At 38.5% G+C, this 22457-nt stretch overlaps 1 protein-coding gene across 1 annotated transcript in view; it reads right to left on the bottom strand.

Annotated features, from left to right (window-relative positions):
- LOC103302875 (phospholipid-transporting ATPase ABCA3-like) overlaps positions 1-22457 on the bottom strand; it is a 289346-nt gene that overhangs the window by 12454 nt on the left and 254435 nt on the right. The window contains exons 27-29 of the mRNA XM_054714402.1: positions 4260-4447; positions 3482-3652; positions 2910-3100 (exon numbers count right to left, since the gene is read on the bottom strand). Coding sequence (XP_054570377.1) covers positions 2910-3100; positions 3482-3652; positions 4260-4447 — 550 coding nt within the window. The remainder of the gene's footprint in view (positions 1-2909; positions 3101-3481; positions 3653-4259; positions 4448-22457) is intronic.

Here is a 22457-nt window from a genome sequence, read left to right as displayed (position 1 = left end):
CTGATAAAGGTTTAATCTCCAACATCTACAGGCAGCTTATGCAACTCAATAAGAGGAAGATAAATGATCCAATAAAAAAATGGGCAACAGACCTAAACAGAATATTTTCAAAAGAAGACAGAAGGAAAGCCAAGAGACACATGAAAACATGTTCAAAGTCACTTATTATCCGAGAGATGCAAATCAAAACAACAATGAGGTACCATCTCACACCTGTCAGAATGGCTATCATCAACAAATCAACAAACAACAAGTGTTGGCGAGGATGCGGAGAAAAAGGAACCCTCGTGCACTGCTGGTGGGAATGCAGACTGGTGCAGCCACTGTGGAGAACAGTATGGAGTTTCCTCAAAAAACTGAAAATGGAACTCCCATTTGACCCAGTAATCCCACTCCTGGGAATATATCCGAAGAAACTAGAAACACCAATCAGAAAGGATATATGCACCACTATGTTCATAGCAGCACAATTTACAATAGCTAAGATTTGGAAACAGCCTAGGTGCCCATCAGCAGATGACTGGATCGGAAAACTGTGGTACATCTACACAATGGAATACTATGCTGCCATAAAAAAGAAGGAATTCTCATCATTTGCAGCAACCTGGATGGAATTGGAGAACATTATGCTAAGTGAAATAAGCCAGTCAATGAAAGAAAAATACCACATGATCTCACTCATTTAGGGATAGTAAAGAACATTATAAAGTGGTGAACAAAAAGATAGATACAGAGACAGTAAAGCATCAAACAGACTTTCAAAGTACAGGGGGAAAGTTTGGGAAAGGTGGGGGAGTTATGAAATCAAACAAAGGACTTGTATGCATGCATATAAGCACAAACAATGGACGCAAAACTCTGGGGGGGGAGGGCATGTGTGGGTGTGGGGTGGGGGGGTAATAGTAAGATATGTACACAGATAATACCTCAATAAAAATATTAAAAAAAAGAATAAAAAAAATGTCAAAGTTATGAACAATTCAAAAAAAAAAAAGAAAAAATTACACATGGCCCTCTTTCTCCCATGGACCCCTTCTAACCACTCCTGCCCCCTGCCAACAGATCTGTTCTTGAAAGGAGAGAAAAGCTTATTGGTTCTTCTTTGTACTGTAATATCATGTCTGGCTGAGACCAAAGATCACAGTTACATGTTTGGGCTAGAGGGAAAAAGCCTTCAAACTTTGCATGGATGTTATATAAAATTTAGAGGCCTGGTGCATGAAATTCATGCACTGGAGCAGGGATCCCTCAGCCTAGCCTGCACCCTCTCACAGTCCAGGACCACTCAGTGGATGTCTGCCTGCCGGCTTGTGCTTTGATGGCCTGCTGCAGCTGCATGGCCTGCTGCTTGAGCTTCAGCAGTTGCTGCACATGCATGGGCTGGGCCACCATGGTCTGTCCTGTGAACACCATCAAGTGGGTGAGTCAAATGCAGAGGCAGGCTCACCCTGAGTTCCCTGCACTTCCCTGAGACACTGGTTTGTTCTGACTGACTGTCTTCTACAGAGAATGGCACTGGGATTGGGCCTAAGCCAGCAGTCAGACATCCCTCTCACAGTCCAGGACCCCTTGAAGGATGTAGCAGTGCTCCAAGTGGCAGTCAGCCAAAGAGGAGCCTGAATCAGAGCTGGATGCCATGCCACTCACACTCAGCCCGGCCTGCTGTGCCTGTTGCTGCCGCTCGCTAGTGCTGCTGCGAGTCGGGAGAGGCTCCTGCCATGGTAGCTGCATTGCCAGCTGTGAGCCTGGCTTCTGGCTGAATGGCTCTCCCCCTTTGGGAGCACACTGACCACCAGGGGGAAGCTCCTGCGTTGAGCATCTGCCCACTGGTGGTCAGTGTGCATCATAGCGACTGGTCAGTCTGGTCATTCTGCTGTAACGGTCACTTAGGCATACACACACACACACACACACACACACACACACTAGTGGCCTGGTGCACAAAATGTGTGCACATTAAAAGGGAATTAATTAGAGGAAGTATTTTAATATTGCTATTTGCCCTTTCTCTATAATAGAAATGTCAGAGATGAAAGAAAATTAGTAAAATGTATGTGAAAGTCTCCCTCCTTTCAGAGTCTGGGGCACGCTGCAGGACCCAGAGTCAAGTCCCTGCTCACCCACGTGCACCTTGAAATCGCGTGAGACCTAGACCCCGCTGGCCCCACCCCCATTAGGAAAGATACAGACCTGGCCAGCCCCACCCCCATCAAGCCCTGCTATGCAGGGGTGGGGGCACGCAGCCTCAGGTCCCATGGCCCAGCGCCAGGGTAGGGGATGTGGCTTGAGGTCCCCTGTCAAGCCCTGCCAGGTGGGGGACACGGCCTGAGGTCCCCCAGCCTGGTGCCAGGGTGGGGGGTGTGGTCTGAGTTTCCCCATCAAACCCCACCAGGCAGGGGGCACAGCCTCAGGTCCCCCACCCTGGCCAGGTGCCACGCAGCCTCGGGTCCCTGCCGATTGCTCATTACAGCTCGTTACAGGAACCCCGCCTCTGCTTTAGGTGCAGCCATCTTGTGTTACGGGAACCCTGCCTCCACTGTAGGCACAGCTATCTTGTGACGGTGTGATGGTCAATTTGCATATTACCGCTTTATTATATAGGAGATATATATATATATATATATATTTGAGAATTATGATGATAATTATGACTTAGAGATATAATTTACATGGACAGAAGAAATCCAAATCTTATTAAAGTGATATAGGAATTTAGTATGAACCCTTTTTTTGTGTGTGCAAAATTTCTTAGTATAACCAGTCACAAGAAGTTATAGAAACAACAATCCAAAAAGGAATTATATTGGTAATCCATAGGAAACAGTTATTGAAAACATAAAACATATGCATAGTGAGAACAACAAATATGATTTAATACATCTTGAACAAAATAGCCCAATCTAATTTACCTGGGAATGTCATTGTGATGAAATTTTTAAAATCATTTAATTTATCCTTTTGTGTATCAGTCTTGACCTTGACCTTTAGGATGTAAACATTGCCAAACTTGTTCTTGAGATGCTGAGGGCTGCCCAGACACACAAACTTTCCCTTCACCATGATGGCCAGCCTGGTACAGAAGGCATCACATTCCTCCATTCTAGCAAAATAAGGTACCAGAATAATGTAAAATTGAAACATTCTCTGTTGGAGGGCCTTCTATAATTCAGGATTTTATGATTCTATTTCCAAAGGAAAGTGGAATTTGCCCATCATAAAGCTCATACTTGAGAAGTGGAAATTTTTCAAATAATGAGTATAAAACCCTCCCATAGAACATCTGAACTCCTTGTCCACTCCCCACTCTTGGTTACATAACTTAATGGATTCTTGACTCTTCCACTGATTAGGATTAATGAGGAACTCACATTCTCAAGCAAGTTTGCTGTTCAATATTCCTAAGGGCCCCCTCCCCCCAATTCTCTTGTACAACCACTACAATGCTTGCCAATCGTCTTCCAAGCCTCCCAATGAGTCACACCTGTGGGAAGTTATAATAATGGTTTTTCCACTTTCACGTGCTTGTATCAAAGCATCCCAGAGCAGACGTCGGGCTACTGGGTCCATTCCAGTTGATGGCTCGTCCAGCAAAATGACTGTGGGTTTTCCCATCAGGGCAATAGCAGTACTCAGCCTACGTTTGTTTCCTCCACTTCATGGTCATAGAAGGAGAGAGAATGCAGGGAAAGGGAAGGATATATAAATCAGTTGCTTATAGGATAGTAATATTTCAAATGTTGAGAGTCTCAGCAAGCATAAAACATGAATATCCACAGTGCTGGTTAAATGTGACTTCAATGAAGTACTTCAGGCTCAAGTACAGATGTATATATCAATTATTTTTTTCATTTGAAATGGAAAGGAGTGACTCTTATGTAACTGATTTTAGCAGTATTATCACTGACATTTATTTACTAGTTCTTAGGGTGTTCTGATTTTTCAGATACATAAATCCCACCATAATTTGTAGGAACACAAAACTAGGAAGAATAAGATGCTCCCCTTTGGTATTCAGAGGCTATGGTTCAATCATAACTAAGATTTTGAGTTTCATCTCTGTATAGGAAAGACATGGAACCACATTGATCTGTCTTATTACTGCATTTTAACCTAACAACTCACTAGACAGTTTCACAATTAAATAACTGTGTGATAGAGGGAATTAGGTGATGCTGTAGGCATTTATTTTAAACACCAAAAGCACAGAGAAGCATCACAACATTAGCAGCCACAATGAAAAGATCAGTATATTGACTCACCTATAGGTTCTGATAATCCTGTCAGCGTGGGACTCCAGTTGCAGTGAAGTCAACCATTTGCTCACATACAGCTGAATCTGGGACTCCGAGATTCCCCATAATCTGGCATACATGATCATTATTTCCTGACCAGTCATATATTCCAGCAAGGCATCAGACTGAGGACAATAGCCAACTCTTGACTTCACCTGATTATAAGAATTGCCTTGATAAAGACCCAAGTCATCAGTCCCACTGAGAATTTTTTAATGAGATAGAACACCTTTAGTTCTCCAGGCTATGCTTCTAAGAGTAGTACCAAGAATTTTCTTTTCTAAAGTCTACAAAGTTATGACAAGTGGATCTATTGTCACAAATTAAAATAACAGATTCCCCAATTCAGTTTTAATAATCTGGAGGATGAAGAAGTTAGAAATAAAATCCTATAGCACCACTAAATTTGGAGCATTAGAATATAAGATTCTCCCCTCATTAATGAAGAATTCCAAGGCGCATGGCCACAAGGGATGTTCTTGCCCTGCACAGTCATTGTAGACCTCATTTCATAGAAAGGTTGAACTGGAAGCAAGCCTTTCCCACTCCCATATGCAGGATATTTCAATGAGTTGCTTTATCAATTAACCAAGCCTTTTGTAGATTTGTCTTCAGATGTACATAGACTAGATATCCAGAGAAAATATATGAATATTAGTGTATTAAAATTAATTATTTAAATTTTTAAAATAAAGTTATTTTAAATAACTAAAATTCATAGCTTTCCTGTGGGATTTTATTAATTCATTTACAATAATCCTAGACTCTTGGCAGAAATTAACTAAACTCTTTATTCTAGGTATGAAATTATTCTCTCATGTAATTTTTGAACATAAATTAGCTATATGCAAAGATAAGTCAGGAAAAAAATAACATGAATGCCAATATCAGAAACATTTGTAATAACTATAGGTATTGGGATTAGTAGATCAGATGAAAACAATTATAGTACTTACTGTATTTAAATAAATTTTAAAAGTTTAAAACTATTTGATAAAAGAAGAAAGTATAAAGTCATGTAGACCTTTTAGAAATGAACCATGTATCTAAACATCCAGAAAAAAAAAGTCATATTACAATTTCTGTGAATGGGTTGAATTTAGTTATAATGAAATAAATTAATCTGCTGAAGATAGGTCATAAGAAAGTTCCTAGAATGCAGCACAAAAATAAAAAGGTATGGAACAAATAAAGTAACATTGAAAAATTAGGATGATAAACTAGAAATATTGCATCTGGATAATCAGAATTGCAGCTGGATAGAAAGATGGGAACAAGAGAAATATGTGAAAACTAATAAACATTATGTAGAACTAACTTAACTAATTAATAAATTTAAGAATGCCAATAACTTCCAAGAGAATAAAAATTTAAAGATCCACATCTAAGTACTTGATATTGAAGCTTATGTAAAACAAAGAGAAAAATTATAAAGCAGTCCATAGAGGAAAAAGATAACATAAAGTGTGCCATACTGACAGCTGATTTCTTAAAAGTAGTGGTGGAAGCTAGGTGATAGTGAAACAACATAATCATTTGCTCATTTAAAATAATTGCAGCCCTAGCTGGTTTGGCTGTGGATAGAGCATCAGCCTGCAGACTGAAAGATCCAGGGTTCGATTCTGGTCAAGGGCACATGCCCAGGTTGCAGGCTTGATCCCCAGTAGTGGGCATGCAGGAGGCAGCCAATGGATGATTCTCTCTCATATTGGTGTTTCTATCTCTCTCACCCTCTCCTGTCCCCTCTGAAATCAATAAAAATATATTTAAAAAATAATAGTAATTGCAAACCTCAAATTCTATACACAGTGAAAATATCTTTTAGCAGTGAGGATGAATTAATGGCATTTGCAGAAAGAAAGTGAAAACAAATAATAAAATGCTTTCCCCTGAGATTGTGATGGAGAAACTGTCTGCAATTGCCATTGCTATTCAATGCAGAGTAGAGGCTCTAGCCCTTGCTGTAAACTAGGGAAACAAGCATAGGATTGGGAAGGAAAACAAACCTTTGCTATTTGCAGGTGGTCATGATTGTATAAGTAAAGATTCTAATATAATTTATAAATAAATATTAGAATTAAGAGAATTTAGCAATTTTGTTGAACAAGTTCAGTATTTAAAAGTCTATTGTACTTCTATAGACCATCAATAAGGCATAAAAATAAAATCATTTAAGTTAATATTAAAAACAAAATATATTGAAATAAATTGTACACAATAAGCTGAATTCTCTTATCAATGTAACATCCATTCACAACTATTAAACTATTATTCTGAGGCACTTATTGAGAAACAAATTTATGGAAATGACATATGTACTATAAATATGTCAATCTTCTGGACTGCCCACTCAAAATCTCAGTAAATATATGCAAAGATAGAATATTTCCTCAACATATCTATAATTTTAAAAGTTCAAGAATAACCAAAGTAACATTGAAGAACAAACTTTTCACTATTAAATATTATGACTTTTTATAAGGCTACTATAATTAAGAAAGTGTAGTACTGGCTAAAGCAGTGATGTACAACCTTTTGAGCTTGGTGTGTCAAACTTCACCAAAAAAACTGAGCATAACTCGGGTAGTGTGTCACTTTGAGGAAAAAACTAACTCCAAGACTCTTTCGCAAATGTTTCATCCTCAGGAGCAGCAAATATTTCATCCTCGGCATGCGGCCACATGTCATCAGAAATGGCTATGCGTGTCAGTGCTGACACACGTGTCATAGGTTCGCCATCACTGGGCTAAAGGCTAAAACAAACAAACCTATGAAAAATAACATAGTCCAAAAACTGACTCATATTTAGGTAACACTTGATAGTTGACAAAGTTGACATTGTAGAGGAGTTGGAGCAATGATAATCTCTCACCAAAATGTGCTGGGTCAACTGGTTATATGTTAGAAAAAAAATGAATATTTACCCTTATGGACAGTATGCAGATGAGTTATAGATTTAAAGGTGAAATGTAGGCCTTGGCTGTGGGCCACAGCCAGGACTCCTTCCTCCCCAGAGGCAGGCTCCTGTGAGTTCTGGAGCATGCTCCCCTCCCACTGGCCCAAAGCTTTAGCCCCGGGCACTGCAACCACGCCAGCAGCCACCACCACAACTGCATAAGCAGCCACCATCACCATAGCTTGAGGAGCAGCCGCTGCCCACAAATGCCCAAGAAGCATCTGCCACCGTGACCGCTAAAGCAGCCATGTGAGCAGCTGACTGCAAATGCCCGAGGAGCAGCCATGTGAGGAGGCACCACTATGACTGCTCAAGCCAAGCCATCAGTTTTAACCCCAGGCCTGGTGATCATGCAAAGAACCGCCAAGCCCAATGCATCGACCCCAGGATCCACGACCATGCGACCTGCCACCAAGCCCAAAAAATTGACCCAGGAGTCGTGACTGTGCAACCTAATACCTAGATCCTTTGGTGAGAGCAAAAATGGGGACACAAAAAATAACCAGCAAAGAAAAGGAGGAATTGCTAGAAAAGGAACTAAATAAAACAGAGGCATGCAATATGTCAGAAAAAGAATTCAGAATAAGGGTCATATAGCTCATAAACCAGATGGATGAGAAAATCAACAACTTAACAGTATTTTCTGCCGTATAAGACAACTGGGCGTATAGAAGATTTTCCTGGCTTAAAAAGTCATCTTATATGCCAGAAAATATGCTATGTAAGAATCAAGCAGAAATTTAAAAAACACTATGGGAGATTTCAACACTAGATTAGAAGAAGCAGAGAACTTAATTAGTGAATTAGAAGACAGGGCAGCAAAACCCACCCAATATGAATGGCAATTGGAGAAAAAAATTAAAAGACATGAGGAGAGCCTAAGGGAACTTTGGGACAACATGATACAAGCAACATATGTATAATAAGGGTGCCAGAATGACAAAAGGAGTAAGGGTTAGAAAACCTATTTGAAGAAATAATGTCAGAAAACTTCCCTGATCTGGGGAAGTAAAAAGTCACACCAGCATAGAGTCCAAGCTAGATGAACCCAAAAAGACCCACACCAAGACACACCATAATTACAATGGCAAACATTAATGACAAAGAGAGAATCTTAAAGGCTGCAAGAGATACAGAATGTTACTCACAAGGGATCTCCCATTAGATTATCAAATAATTTCTCAACAGAATCACATTAGGCCAGAAAGGAATGGAAAGAAGTATACAAAATGATGCAAAGCAAGGGACTGAATCCAGGAATAATCCATCCAGCAAGGCTATCATTCAAAATTGAAGGGAAAATCAGGAGCTTCACAGACAAAAAAGGCTAAGAAAGTTTATCACTACCAAGCCAGCAATGCAAGAAATGCTAAAGGAATCATTGTAAAAAGAAGAAATTTAAAGAGAAGGAACACAGGCACTAACATAAAAATGGCTACAAACGAGTACCTATCAATAATAACTTTAAACATAAATGGAATAAATGCTCCAATCAAAAGACATCAAGTGGCTGAATGGATAAGAAAACATTACCCATATATACGCTGTCTACAAGAGACCCACCTCAGAATAAGAGATTCACACAGACTGAAAGTGAATGGATGGAAAAATATCTTCCAGGCAAATGGAAAAAAAAAAAAAAAAAAGGCTGGGGTAGCAATACTTATATCTGAAAAAATAGACCTCTAAGTGAATGCCATAACAGGAGATAAGGAGGGCCACTTCATAATACTAAAGCGATCAATACAACAAGAGATATAACTCTGGTAAACATATATGCACCCAATATAGGAACACCCAAATACATAATAAATCTCTGGAAGATGTCAAGGATAGATTGACAGCAATACAATCATAGTAGGGACTTTAATACTTCATTAATATCACTGGATAAATCCTCCAGACAAAAAATCAGCAAAGAAACATCAATCCTAAATGAGTCACAAGATCAAATGGACTTAATTGACATCTTCAGAACATCTTCAGAATAGCTTCACCCAAAGCTACGGAATATACATTCTTCTCAAGTGCACATGAAACATTTTCAAAGATAGAACACCTATTGGGTCACAGGCAAAGTCTCTCCAAATTCAAGAAGATTGAAATCATATCAAGCATCTTCTCAGATCACAATGACACAATATTAGAAATAATCTACAATAAAAACAATAAAATAAATCCAAATACTTGGATGCTGAATAGTATGCTATTAAACAATGACTGGGTTACCAAAGAGATCAAAGAAGAAATTTAAAACATCCTGGAAATTAATGACAATGAAAACACAACAATCCAAAATCTGTGGGACACAATGAAAGCAGTCATGAGAGGGAAGTTCATAGCATTACAGGCCTATCTCAAAAAACAAGAAAAACCAGTAATAAATGATCTAACTCTAAAAGTTAAAGAATTAGAAAGAGAGTAACAAGAAAAGCCCAGAGTGAGCAGAAAGGAGATAATAAAGATCAGAGCAGAAATAAATGACATAGAGCAAAACAAACAAACAAAACAAACAAACAAACAAACAAAACCCACAAAAACTACAAAAACTGATGAAACCAAGAGAGCTGGTTCTTTGAAAGTATAAATAAGATTGATGAACCTCTAGCCAGGCTCACCAAGAACCAAAGAGAGAGTATCCAAATAAACAAAATCAGAAATGAAAGAGGCAAAATAATAGCAGATCCCACAGATATACAAGGGATTGTCTATATATATATATATATATATATATATATATATATATATATATATATATATATATTATGAACAACTTTATTCCAACAAACTAAATAACCTGTAGGAAATGGACATATTCTAGAAAAATACAACCTTCCAAAACTCAATCAGAAAAAAAAATCAAAAAATCTCAATAGGAAGATAACTAAGAAGGAAATTGAAGCAACAATCAAAAAGCTTCCAGCAAACACAAGCCCAGGGCCAGACGGCTTCACAGGGCAGTTTTACCAAACATTCAAAGGAGAACTAAAACCTATCCTCCTCAGACTATTCCAAAAAATTCAAGAGGAAGGAACACTTCTAAGCTCTTTCTATGAAGCAGCATTACCTTAATTCCGAAACAAGATAGAGACAATATAAAGAAAGAGAATGCTAGGCCCATATCCCTCATGATCATAGATGCTAAAGTCCTCAAAAAATTCTAGCAAATCAGATCCAGCATTACATTAGAAAGATCATACAGCATGGCCAAGTGGAATTTATTCCAGGTATGCAAGGATGGTACAAGATCCACAAATCAATAAACCTGATACATCACATAAGCAAATTGAGAGACAAAAATCACATGATCATATCAATTGATGCAGAAAAAGCATTTGACAAAATCCAACACCTTTCTTGATAAAAAGCAAAGTGGGAATAGAGGGATCATACCTCAACATAATAAAAGCCATATCTGACAAACCTACAGCCAACATCACACTCAATAGGCAAAAACTAAAAGCATTTCATCTAAAATCAGGAACAAGACAGGGATGCTAACTCGCACCACTCCTGTTCCACACAGTACTGGAAGTGTTTGCCATAGGGATCAGACAAGAAGAAAAAATAAAAGGTATCCATATTGGAAAAGAAGAAGTAAAACTCGTGATTCACAGTTGACATTATACTGAACATAAAAAACCCTAAAGTTTCCAAAAAAAATATTATTAGATGTAATAAATGAATTCAGCAATGTAGCAGGACACAAAATTAACAGCAGGAAATCTATGGCATTTTTATACACCAATAATGAACTTACAGAAAGAGACATTAAAAAAACAATCCCATTTACAATTGCAACAAAAAAAATTAAGATACCTAGGAATAAACTTAACTAAGAAGGTAAAAGATCTCTACTCGGAAAACTACGGGATGTTGAAAAAGGAGATAGAGGAAGACATAAACAAATGGAAGACTATACTGTGTTCATGGATTAGTAGAATCAACATCATTAAAATGCCCATACTACCCAGAGCAATCTATAAATTCAATGCAATCCCCATTAAGATACCACAGCATATTTCACAGACCTACAGCAAACACTCCAAAAATTCTTATGGAACAAAAAAAAGACCCTGAATAGCCACAGCAATTATGAGAAAGAAGAACAAAGTTGGAGGGGTCTGAATACCAGATATCAAGCTATATTACAAAGCCACTGACCTCAAAACTATTTCATGCTGGTACAAGAACAGACATATTGACCAATGGAACAGAACAGAGAACCAAGAAATCGACCCAAGCCATTATGCTCAATTAATATTTGACAAAGAAGCAAGAGCATACAATGGAGTCAAGATAGTCTCTTCAATAAATGGTGTTGGGAAAATTGGACAAATACATGCAAAAAAAAAAAAAGAAACTAGAATACCAACTTACACCATACACAAAAATAAACTCAAAATGAATAAAGGACTTAAAGGTAAGAGGGGAAACCATAAAAATCTCAGAGAAATCCATAGGCAGCAAAATATCAGACATATGTCATAACAATATCTTTACAGATACATATCCTAAGGCAATGAAAAATAAGGAGAAAATAAACAAATGGGACTACATAAAAATAAAAATTTTCTGCACAGCAAAAGAAACAGACCATCAAATCCCAGAGGGAAGGCAGGAAAGGGTGGGGGGAGAGGGTTGAAATCAGCCAAAGGGCTTGTATGCATACATATAAGCATAATCAATGGACACAGACACAAGGAGGGTGAGGGCATATGCAGAGGGTGACAGTGCGGGGAAAGTAGACATATGTAATACCTTAATCAATAAAAAAATTTAAAAATATTGAAAGTGAAATGTAATGCAATGCAATGAAATTATGCAGAAAAAGGATGTTTAATATTTAATTTAAATATTGGACCAGTGAGGAATTCTTAAACAGAACCCATAAAACTATGAGCAAAGGGAAAAAAAGAGACTGCATTGAAATTTTTTTTTAAATCTTTCCATCAAAAGAAAAATATACAAAGCATTTCTTCAAATAATTACTGGAAGACAGGTGATTCAATAGAAAAATGGGCAAATGATTTAAATATCTAAATTTTCACTAAATATTTGATGATCTATTCAACTTCATACATTATCAAAGAAAAAATGAAAATTATGAAATCCCAACATAATGTTCAAAATTAAAAGTCTAAAAGACTGTCAACACCAAATATTGCCAAGGAAGTAGAATGATGGAAATTGTCATACTTGGTGGTGGGAGAGAAAATAGTACAAATCACTGTGTAAAACCACTTGGAAGTATTGACTAAAGTTGAATATTCACATACTTTAAGATACAGCAATTATATATTAAAGTATATATCTAGCATAAATGTGTACATACTTGTACCAAAATACATGCTAAGCAACCATCATGGCAAATTAATAATAACTATAATTCAGAAATAATATCAATGTTCCTCAAACTTACAGTAAATAAATATATTGTTTTATATTTATAAAACTAAATATTATTGATTTGTACAATTGTATTCCTACAATATTCAAAAATAAGTGAGACTAATGTGTAATTAAAAAGTCAGCATGGTAGGTGACATTGGAGTTGATTGATTAAAAATGAATATTTACATTAACAATAGATAGTAATTAATTAAAAGAGAAAACAATAATATTTTCATATGATACCAACAATCATATCTAATAAAAGAGTAATATGCAAATTAACCATCACTCCACCACACCCACCAGCCACACCCACCAGCCAATCAGAGCAAGTATGCAAATTAACCCCAACCAAGATGGCTGTAGCCACAGAGAGCAGGAGGGAGGCTTGGGTTTCCCTGGCAATGGAGGAAGCCAAGCTTTCCACACACCCTGGCGGGCCCAGGCCTCCACTCAAGGGTACAAAATTTCAATTATAGAAGGTAAATAAATTTCAACAGAAATGGTGGCAGCCATGGAGCTGGAAGAGCAGGAAGCTAGGGTTGCCCCGGGAGATGGAGGAAGCCAAGCTTCTGCAGCCCTGGCTGGCTCAGGCCTTCATTCCAAGCTACAAAGTTTCAATTGTAGAAGATACATAAATTCCAACTTGGCTCTGCTCCAGGCTACAAAGTTTCAATTGTAGAAGATACATAAACCCCAACAGAAATGACTGCTGCCACGGAGTGAGTAGAAGGCTTGGCTCCGCTCCAGGGTACAAAGTTTCAATTATAGAGGATACATAAATTCCAACAGAAATGGCTTCCACCATGGAGCAAGCAGAAGTCTTGGCTCTGCTCTAGGCTACAAAGCTTCAATTGTAGAAGTTAAATAAATTCCTGATACCATGGCCTCCACTTGGGTCACTGGGGGGCATTTGCTGGCCTGAAAACCACCACAGGCCCCTCGCCCAGGTCACCCTATGCCCCAAGGGAACCCCCACCCTGATCCGGGACACCCTTCAGGGCAAACCAGCTGGCCTCCACTCCTGCACCAGGCCTCTATCCTATCTAATAAAAGAGTAATATGCAGATTGACCATCACTCCAACACACAAAATGGCTGCCCCCATGTGGTCAAAGATCTTGCCCCCATGTGGATGGCCACCACAAGATGGCCAGCAGGGGAGGGCAGTTGAGAGGGACCAGGCCTGCACGGGAGGGCAGTTGGGGGCAATCAACCCTGCAGAAGAGGGTAGTTAGGGGTGACCAGGCTGGCAGAGGAGGGAAGTTGGGGGCAAACAGGCTGGCAGGGGAGCAGTTAGACATCAATCAGGCTGGCATGGATTGGTTAGGGGGCGATCAGGCTGGCAGGCAGAAGCAGTTAGGGGCAATCAGGAAGGCAGGCAGGCAAGCAGTTGGGAGCCAGCAGTCCTGGATTGTGAGAGGGATGTCCGACTGCCTGTTTAGGCCTGATCCCACCAGCCTAAACAGGCAGTCAAATATCCCTTGAGGGGTCCCAGATTGGAGAGGGTGCAGGCTGGGCTGAGGGACACCTCCCTGCCCCCTCCCATGCACGAATTTCATGCACCGGGCCTCTAGTGCATACAATAAAAACCAACAGTAAAATGCTAAAAACTTGTAGTAAACTAGGCATAGAAATGAATTTTCTTAAACTAATGAAGGATAGCTACCAAATATAATATACAGTGGTAGAAACTTAAAAGTATTCCATTCAGAAGCAAAAAAACACACACATGATATCTATTATTGCCACCAGTATTAAGTATTGTACCAGTGGTCCCACTTTATGCAATAGCATAAGAAATGGGGTTTTATAATTTAAAAGAAAGAAAAATTGTCATTATTTCTAGATTATAAGTCTATCTATCTAGGAAAGCCACAATAATCTGTATAAAAACTGTAAAAACTAATTAGAAAATTAGTTGATCTAGGTTTCTGGATAATATGATCAGCATGCAAAATTCAATAATATTCCTAAGTACTAGCAATTTATAATATGATAAAAAAATACAGCCTTAAGAGCATAAATAAAATCAGTAAGGTATATAAAGCACAAGGAAATAAATCTGCTAACTTGTGAAAGATTTCAGGAGTAGATTTACAAAACAATGCATATTACAGAGTGACACCAGTGAAGTAGAAGGCACGGAAGCTCCAAGTCCTTTTTTCTAGGAAACTTCTAAAACACTAGAAAGTGACTGAAATAACTTTACAGGAACGCTAGAATACGGTTCAAGTTTACAGCAACCAAGTGGACATCCAATCAAGAAAAAGCTACTTCCAAAATGTTGGGAAATTTTGTGGCATGTTTACTCACCCTTGCCACATCCTGCCTGTTTCACAACAGTGTTGGTCTGGAGGAGCAGCAGCCCATGTTCCTATTGCCTCCTTCAAACCAGAAGAAGAGCCAGCCTTGTTTTCGTGGCCTAACCTGGCTGGGGAGTGCTTGAAGGACTGGTGCTCGTTTTACCCAGGCCCCAAACCAGAGAGTACTTCACCTGGGAGCTGCAGGGGGACTGCAGGCCGCAGACTCCGGGGCCAAGAGGTTACAGGTGAAGACAGACACTAGAACATCTAAGTTCCTGAAGACAAGCAGGAGTGACACTCTTTAATAAATTAAGACATTTTTTAAAAAGCCATTGTTATAAAAGAATATGAAAACCCACACAAACAGGCACAGGCAAGCTGCATGCACAGAAAGAACATGAGAATCACATAAATTTTTACCTACAGTCAATCCCTAGGTTTAAAACATATTTAGCTAAATAGTGAAAAAGTGCCTTGGCACAGAGCCAGTCTGAAAAGATGGGAGAGGTGACTTATTCTCAAAAGCCAATTTTTAAAATTTGTATTGAATTTATTGGGGTGACATTGATTAATGCAATTATATAGGTTTCAAGTGCACAATTGTATAACATATCATCTGTGTATTGTACTGTGTGTTTACCACCCAAAGTCAAGTCCTCTTCCATCACCGTTTACCCCTCACCCCATTTAACTTCTTCAACCTGCTCCACCCCCTTTCCCAGTAATCACCATACTGTTGCCTGTGTCTATAAGGTGTGTTTTTTTTTTCTTAATCCCTTTGTCTCTTTCACTTAGGGACTGCCCCCCCACACTCCATTTCCCTCTGACAGCTGTCAGTCTGTTCTCTATATCAATGAGTCCATTTTTGTTTGTTTGTTTGTTTGTTTGTTTGGTTCATTAGATTCCACAGATAAATGAAAACAAATAGTACTTGTTCTTCTCTGACTGGCTTATTTCACTTACTATAGTACCCTCTGGGTCTATCATGCTGTAGCAAAAAATAAGATTTCCTTCTTTTTTATGGCCAAGTAATATTCCATTGTGTAAATGTACCACAGCTTTCTAAACCTACTCAGCTACTTATGAGCACGTCCAAAACTTGGCTATCTATAATAATAAAAGTGTAATATGCTAATTAGACTGAACATCCTTCTGGAGGACCTTCTGGATGATGGAAATTGTCATACTTGGTGGTGGGAGAGAAAATAGTACAAATCACTGTATAAAACCACTTGGAAGTATTGACTAAAGGGCTGTGATGGAAGCCCGAGTCCCGCATGCCTGCCGGCAGCTGGAGGGAAGCTCGGGTCCCGGGTGCCAGAGGGAAGCCAGTGCCAGCAGCTGGGTGAAAGAAGGTCTACACTTACATGAATTTCGTGCATTGGGCCTCTAGTTGTAAATAATGCTGCAATGAACAGAGGAATACATATATTTTTTTGGATTAGTATTTCAGTTTTCTTTGGATATATTCCCAGAAGTGGAATCACTGAGTCAAATGGCAGTTCCATTTTTAATTTTCAAAAGCCAATTTTCAAGACATATAAATAAACATGAAAATAAGCTCAAACAATTGAAGAAAATAAATTGGCTGAAACCATTCTTTAAGAAGCACAGGCATCAGACTTATCAGATAAAGATTTTAAAATAACTCTCTAAAATATGCTCAAAGAACTAAAGAAAACCAAAAGTACTAAAGAAAATATGGAAAATTATATATAAACAAATGAAAATATCACCAAATAGAAATTATAAAATGAAAACAAAGAGAAAATTGAGACCTGAAAAATATAATAAGTAAATTTAAAATTCACTAGAGGAGTTTAACAGCACAAGTGAGCAGATATAATAAAGAATCGGTGAACATTAATATAGAAAATTTAAAATTATTCAGTATGACTTGTAAGAAGAAAAAAGAATGAAGAAAAGTAGAGAGCCTAAAGAACTTATGGTACATCATCAATGAGAGCAATATATATATTTTGGTGTCTCAGAAGAAGATGAGAGAAAAAAAGAGGAGGAAAGGTTATTGAAAGAGACTTCCCAAATTTAATGAAACACATAAATTTACAAATTTAAGAAACTTATGCATTCTAAGAAAAGCCTATGAGATCTACAATGAGACAAATAATAATAATCTCACAGTTCAAAACTAAATAAAAGAGAGGACCCTGAAAACAGCAATGGAAAGCAATCACAAAAAAAAGGATCCTTAATATGATCATCTGCTGAAACTTTGGAGGCTGCAGAGTAGTGAAGTGATACAAAGTTCTGTAAGAAAACAACACATAATTCTATACCAACAAAATTGTCCTTCAAAAATAGAACAACAAAGTATTCCCTGATAAAAGCTGAGGAAATTCATTACTACTAGATCTACCCTACAATTAATGCTAAAAAGAGTCTTTTAAATTGAAATTAAAGGACACTAGACAGTAAATCAAAGCCATATGCAGAGATAAAGCTCTCTGGGAAAGCTAAGTGCATTGGCAGATATAAAAACCAATACTATTGTGTAATTCTGATTTATACTCAACTGTATTTTATGCAAGATTTAAAAAGGAAAATGAATAAAGGTAATTATAATTTGTAGTGGGTACACAATGTATAAAGTTTTAATTTGTGACAACAATGACAAAGTGTTGAGGCAGAAACAAAGCTATATAAGAGCAGAGTTTCATATGTGATTGAAATTTAGTTGGTATCAATTCAAAATACATTGTGATAACATTAGAATGTTATATGAATTCCTCAAGGTAATCACAAAGAAATATCTTTGAATACACATGAAAGGAAACAAGAAAAGTATCAAAACATGTATATACAAAAAATACTCTATACAATGGAAAGAAGGAAACAAGACATATATAAAACAACAAAATGGCCCAAATAAGTCTCTCCCTATTAGTATTTACTTTAATATGTTTTTTAAATTGATTTCAGAGAGAGAAGGGGAGAAGAATAGAGAAATAGAAACATCAATGTTGAAAGAGAATCATTGATTAACTGCTCCCTGCATGCCCTCCACTGGAGATCAATACCAGAACTGCAATCTCCTGGCTCATAGGTTGATGCCCAACCACTGAGCCATACTGGCAAGGCAGTATTCATTTTAAATGCAAATGAATTTAATACCTCATTCAACAAGCACATATTGGCAAAATGAATGTAAAAAGACAACAACAAAATGATCCAACTATATGATGTCCAGTGAAATTCACTGAAATTTAAGGACATAAATAAGTTGAAAGTAAAAGGACAAAAAAAAAAATCTATGCAAATAGTGCCCAAAAGATCTGGATGGCTATACTATCATTAGACAAAATAGAATTTAAGTCAATAACTGTTACAAGAACAAACACCATATGATTTCACTTATATGTGCAGTCCAAAGAACAAAATAAACAACAAAATAGAAACAGACTCATTGATGTAGAGAACAACAGACTAATGGTCGCCAGAATGAAGGGGCATTGGGAATATGGGTGAAAAAGTTGAAGGGATTAAGAAATACAAATTGGTAGTTATAGAATAGTCATAGGAATGTAAATTATAGCATAAAGAAGTAAATAATATTGTAATAACTATGTATGTGCCAGGTAGGTATTTGAAATATTGGGGGAACCACTTTGTAAAGTATATGATTGTCTAACCATTATGTGTTCACCCAAAATTAATACAAAATAATATTGACTGTAATTGAAAAATATAAATAAAATTCCAGAACCGAATAAATACAACATTATAAATTCACCATGAAGATATAACTGTTATACACATGTACATCAAACATCAGAGCTTCAAAGTATATGAAGTAAACAGTAACAGATTTGAAGGGAGAAATAGACAGCTGAATAATAGAGTTAGAGTCTTGAATAGAGAATTTGAAAAACACTGTAACCCAATTGGACCTAATGACATATACAGAATACTCAACAACAGGATACACATAGTTTACAAGTGCATATGAGGTATTCCTGGGAGAGACCACATAGTACGCCACAAATCAAGTCTAATAATTTAAAAATATGTACAAAACATCTTCATGATCACATTGGGATTAAGTTGAAAATCATAACATGAGAAAAACTTACAAATATGTGGAAATTTAACCTTTTTTTCAGCAACAAATTGGTTAAAGAAGAAATCACAAAGGAAAGTAGAAAATACATAAAACACATCAAAAGTTATGGGATGCATTGAAAGCAGTACTAAGGGGAACATTTTATAGCTATAAAATGCTAACATTGAAAAAGAAATATTTCGCCCTGGCCAGTGTGGCTTAGGTGGTTCAGTGTCATCTGTGCACAGAAAGGAAATTCTCAGTCAGGGCACATGTCTGGGCTGTGGTTCAATCCCTCATGGTGAGGGTGTGTGTGTGGAGGGAGGCAGGGGGGCAACTGATAGATGTTTTGTTCTCACATAGATGTTTCCCGCCCTTCCCCTCTCTCTAAAAATAAATAAATAAATAAATAAATAAATAAATAAATAAATAAATAAATAGAAAACTATTTTTAAAGGAAAATCTCAAATCAATAACCAAACTTTACATCTTTAACAAGTACAAAAAAGAATAATCTGATAAATCCTCCCTTCCCCTAACCCACCTATGTCCCTCCTTTAATTGCAATGTATAAATACAAATGTAACCCGCCATTCTCCAGAGCATTATCTCAATTCATTGAGGTTCTGTTTCCCGGCATATGTCGACAGTTTGGCTCAAATAAACTCACAAAAATTCTTTACAGGTTTCAATGGGTTTTTTTTTGTGTGTGTGTGTTTTTACGTTAACAGGCCAGTCAGGACAGTGCCTTTTGGATCAATCAATTGCAAGGATTTAGAGTTCTCAGTCCAACCAGGGGCCAGGGGTGAGGACTTCTGTCCATGGAAGCCAGCTCCCCTCTGGCTCTAAGTGAGTACTTTCCTTTCAAGACTGAAGACTCATCCCCCTGGCTGAGCTAAAACACTGAGGTTGTCTCGCTGGAGCAGAGTGAAGCAGACCAGTGCAGGCCAGGACAGACTGGCACAGAGCAGAGCAGACCAAAGCACCGGGGAGCAAACTAGCACAGTGCCGAGTAGACCAGTGTGGAGCAGAACAGAGTTGTCTGGCCTTCGGCCTGGCCAGGGCTGCCTACAGTCGTGCTGTTTTCACACCCTGCTGTATCCCAATTGAGCTGCTTTGCACTGAACAGTTTCCTTCTTCATCACACCCCAAACTGGGAATTCCTGATGGCCTTGAATTCCTGCCAATGACCATCAGTTGACAAAAGACATAATAAAGATTAGCTTAAAGTAAATAAGTAAAATAGAGATTAAAATAACACTGGAGAAAATCAATGAAACTAAAAGTCAGTACTTGGAAAAGATCACAAAGTTAACAAACCTTTACTACATTGACTAGGAAAACAAGTAAAGACACAAATCACTAAAATCAGAAGTAAAGTGTGAACATTACTACTGATTCTATACAGGTATGGGGTGGGCAAAAGTAAGTTTACAGTTGTGAATATGTGAAACACAGAGTTTATTCTTGTGTAATTTATTAATTATTACATTATTTTTCCATACAAACAACTATAAACATACTTTTGCCCACCTGTGGGAACCCTGCCAGGTCCCAGGATAGTCAAGGCTGGTGGGAGCACAGAGGCCTTGTTATCAATTCACCAGAATGGCCAAAGGCCGCTCTGGGCATGAGCCTAAATGGAGTGTTCAGGACCCTGAGCCTGGGAGTCCTAATCAGGCCAAGACACCATGAGTGGCTGCAAGGCCACACAGTACACCGTGCCCTTCAGGAGCCAATATGATTGATGTCACTGTTGGCAGGAAGCCTTCTTTGTCTAAATGGTATAAAAGTAGGTTACCGACCAGTCTAGTTGGCTGAGGCAGGAGTGAGAAGAAGTCTGCTGGATGGAGAGAGAGCAGCTGGGATGGAGTGTGTGAGGAAGTCTGCTAGAGAGAGCAGCTGGGCAGGAGAGACAGAAGTTGCTGAGCTGGAGAGCTCAGATAACATTATGACGTTAGACGAGGCAGCGAGTCTAGGAGGCAGTGTGTGGCTGCTCAGGTAATAATTGTGGGTACAGGGATGGATGCTGCTGTGTGGGAATGTTCACCAGCTGGTGTCCGCTGCCTGCCTGTATGGACTGTGCTGTGAGGACTGTTCTGTCTGATGGCTATGTGGCCCCTGGCTTCTGCAATAAAGACTCATCCTTATACACCCACAGCCTCTCCTGGCTTCTCCGTCTGACCCGTCGTCCTAGGAGGTCCAGCCCCAGGCAGAGGGGCTCAGACCCGACACCCGTGACTAGTGAGCAGAGGATAAAGGAGGAACTTGGACTAAGTTCCCAACAGTTTGTACAGTGGGCAGGGCTTGAGAAGGACCAGCTTTGGCGCAGTCCGATAGGAATATTTAGAAGAACACATGGACTCAGCCACTCAGAGCCAGTCAGCCCAGCAGAGCTCTTGCTGCTGGCTCTGACACCACCCCTGTGTAAAGATTATAAGGCACTACCATGAATGACTGCACAGCAGCAAGTTAGTTCAGTGGTCGGCAAACTCATTAGTCAACAGAGCCAAATATCAACAGTACAATGACTGAAATTTCTTTTGAGAACCAAATTTTTTAAACTTAAACTATATAGGTAGGTACATCGTTATTAACTTAATTAGGGTACTCTTAAGCTGGCCTTTGTTAAAAACTCAAGGGGCCAAAGAGCCACATGTGGCTCATGAGCCGCAGTTTGCTGACCATTGACCTAGATGAAATGGGAAAACTCCTAGAGACACAAATACTGAGACTGAATTAAAAAAATAAAACATCTGAATAGACTGATAACTAGAACAGGGATCCAATCACTAATCATAAACCTCCCAACAAAGAAAAGTCCTGAACAAGATGATTTCACTGGTGAATTCTACCAAACACTTCAAGAAGAATTTGATAGGGGCAGAAATAGGATGTTGGGGACCAGCTAGAACTGTAAGAAATGTTAACTCTGCTCTGTTAACCGTGATGGTTTTGTTCTGATTAAGGAAGGCACACTCTAACCTGGCTGGCAGTTACACACTGGGAACTGGGAGCTCACCTGGAAATGCAGCCCACCCTCCCCATTTGGAGCTACAGATTACATGGGAAGATTAACAACTTTGTTGCAGAATCTCCAGCCCTTTGAAGACCCCAGCTCTTTTGCATATCTGTAAACTGCCCATTTGCCCTTTTGCCTACTTTCCTTTGTACTTCTACCAATATAAACAGTCTGCTTATGGTGGGGGCTGAGTAGATTTCTGTGGATGACCTGCTGCTCACCCGTACTACTGGCAGTATTGGAATAAATGCTCATAATAATTCAACCCTGTCTCTGCTTAATTGGCTCAAGTGTGACAGACAGCATGGACCTATTGTTTGTCCGGTTACAAATTAACACCAATATTTCTTAAATTGTTCCAAAATTTTAAGAAGAAAGGACACCTTCTGATTCATTTTTTTCGATGCCAGCAATGCCCTAAGAACCAA

The sequence above is a fragment of the Eptesicus fuscus genome, chromosome 4, assembly GCF_027574615.1.
Source record: "Eptesicus fuscus isolate TK198812 chromosome 4, DD_ASM_mEF_20220401, whole genome shotgun sequence".
Classification (NCBI taxonomy): Eukaryota; Metazoa; Chordata; class Mammalia; order Chiroptera; family Vespertilionidae; genus Eptesicus; species Eptesicus fuscus.
The sequence above is the reverse complement of the archived record's forward strand: the minus strand, read 5'-3'. Positions and strand labels throughout refer to the sequence as shown.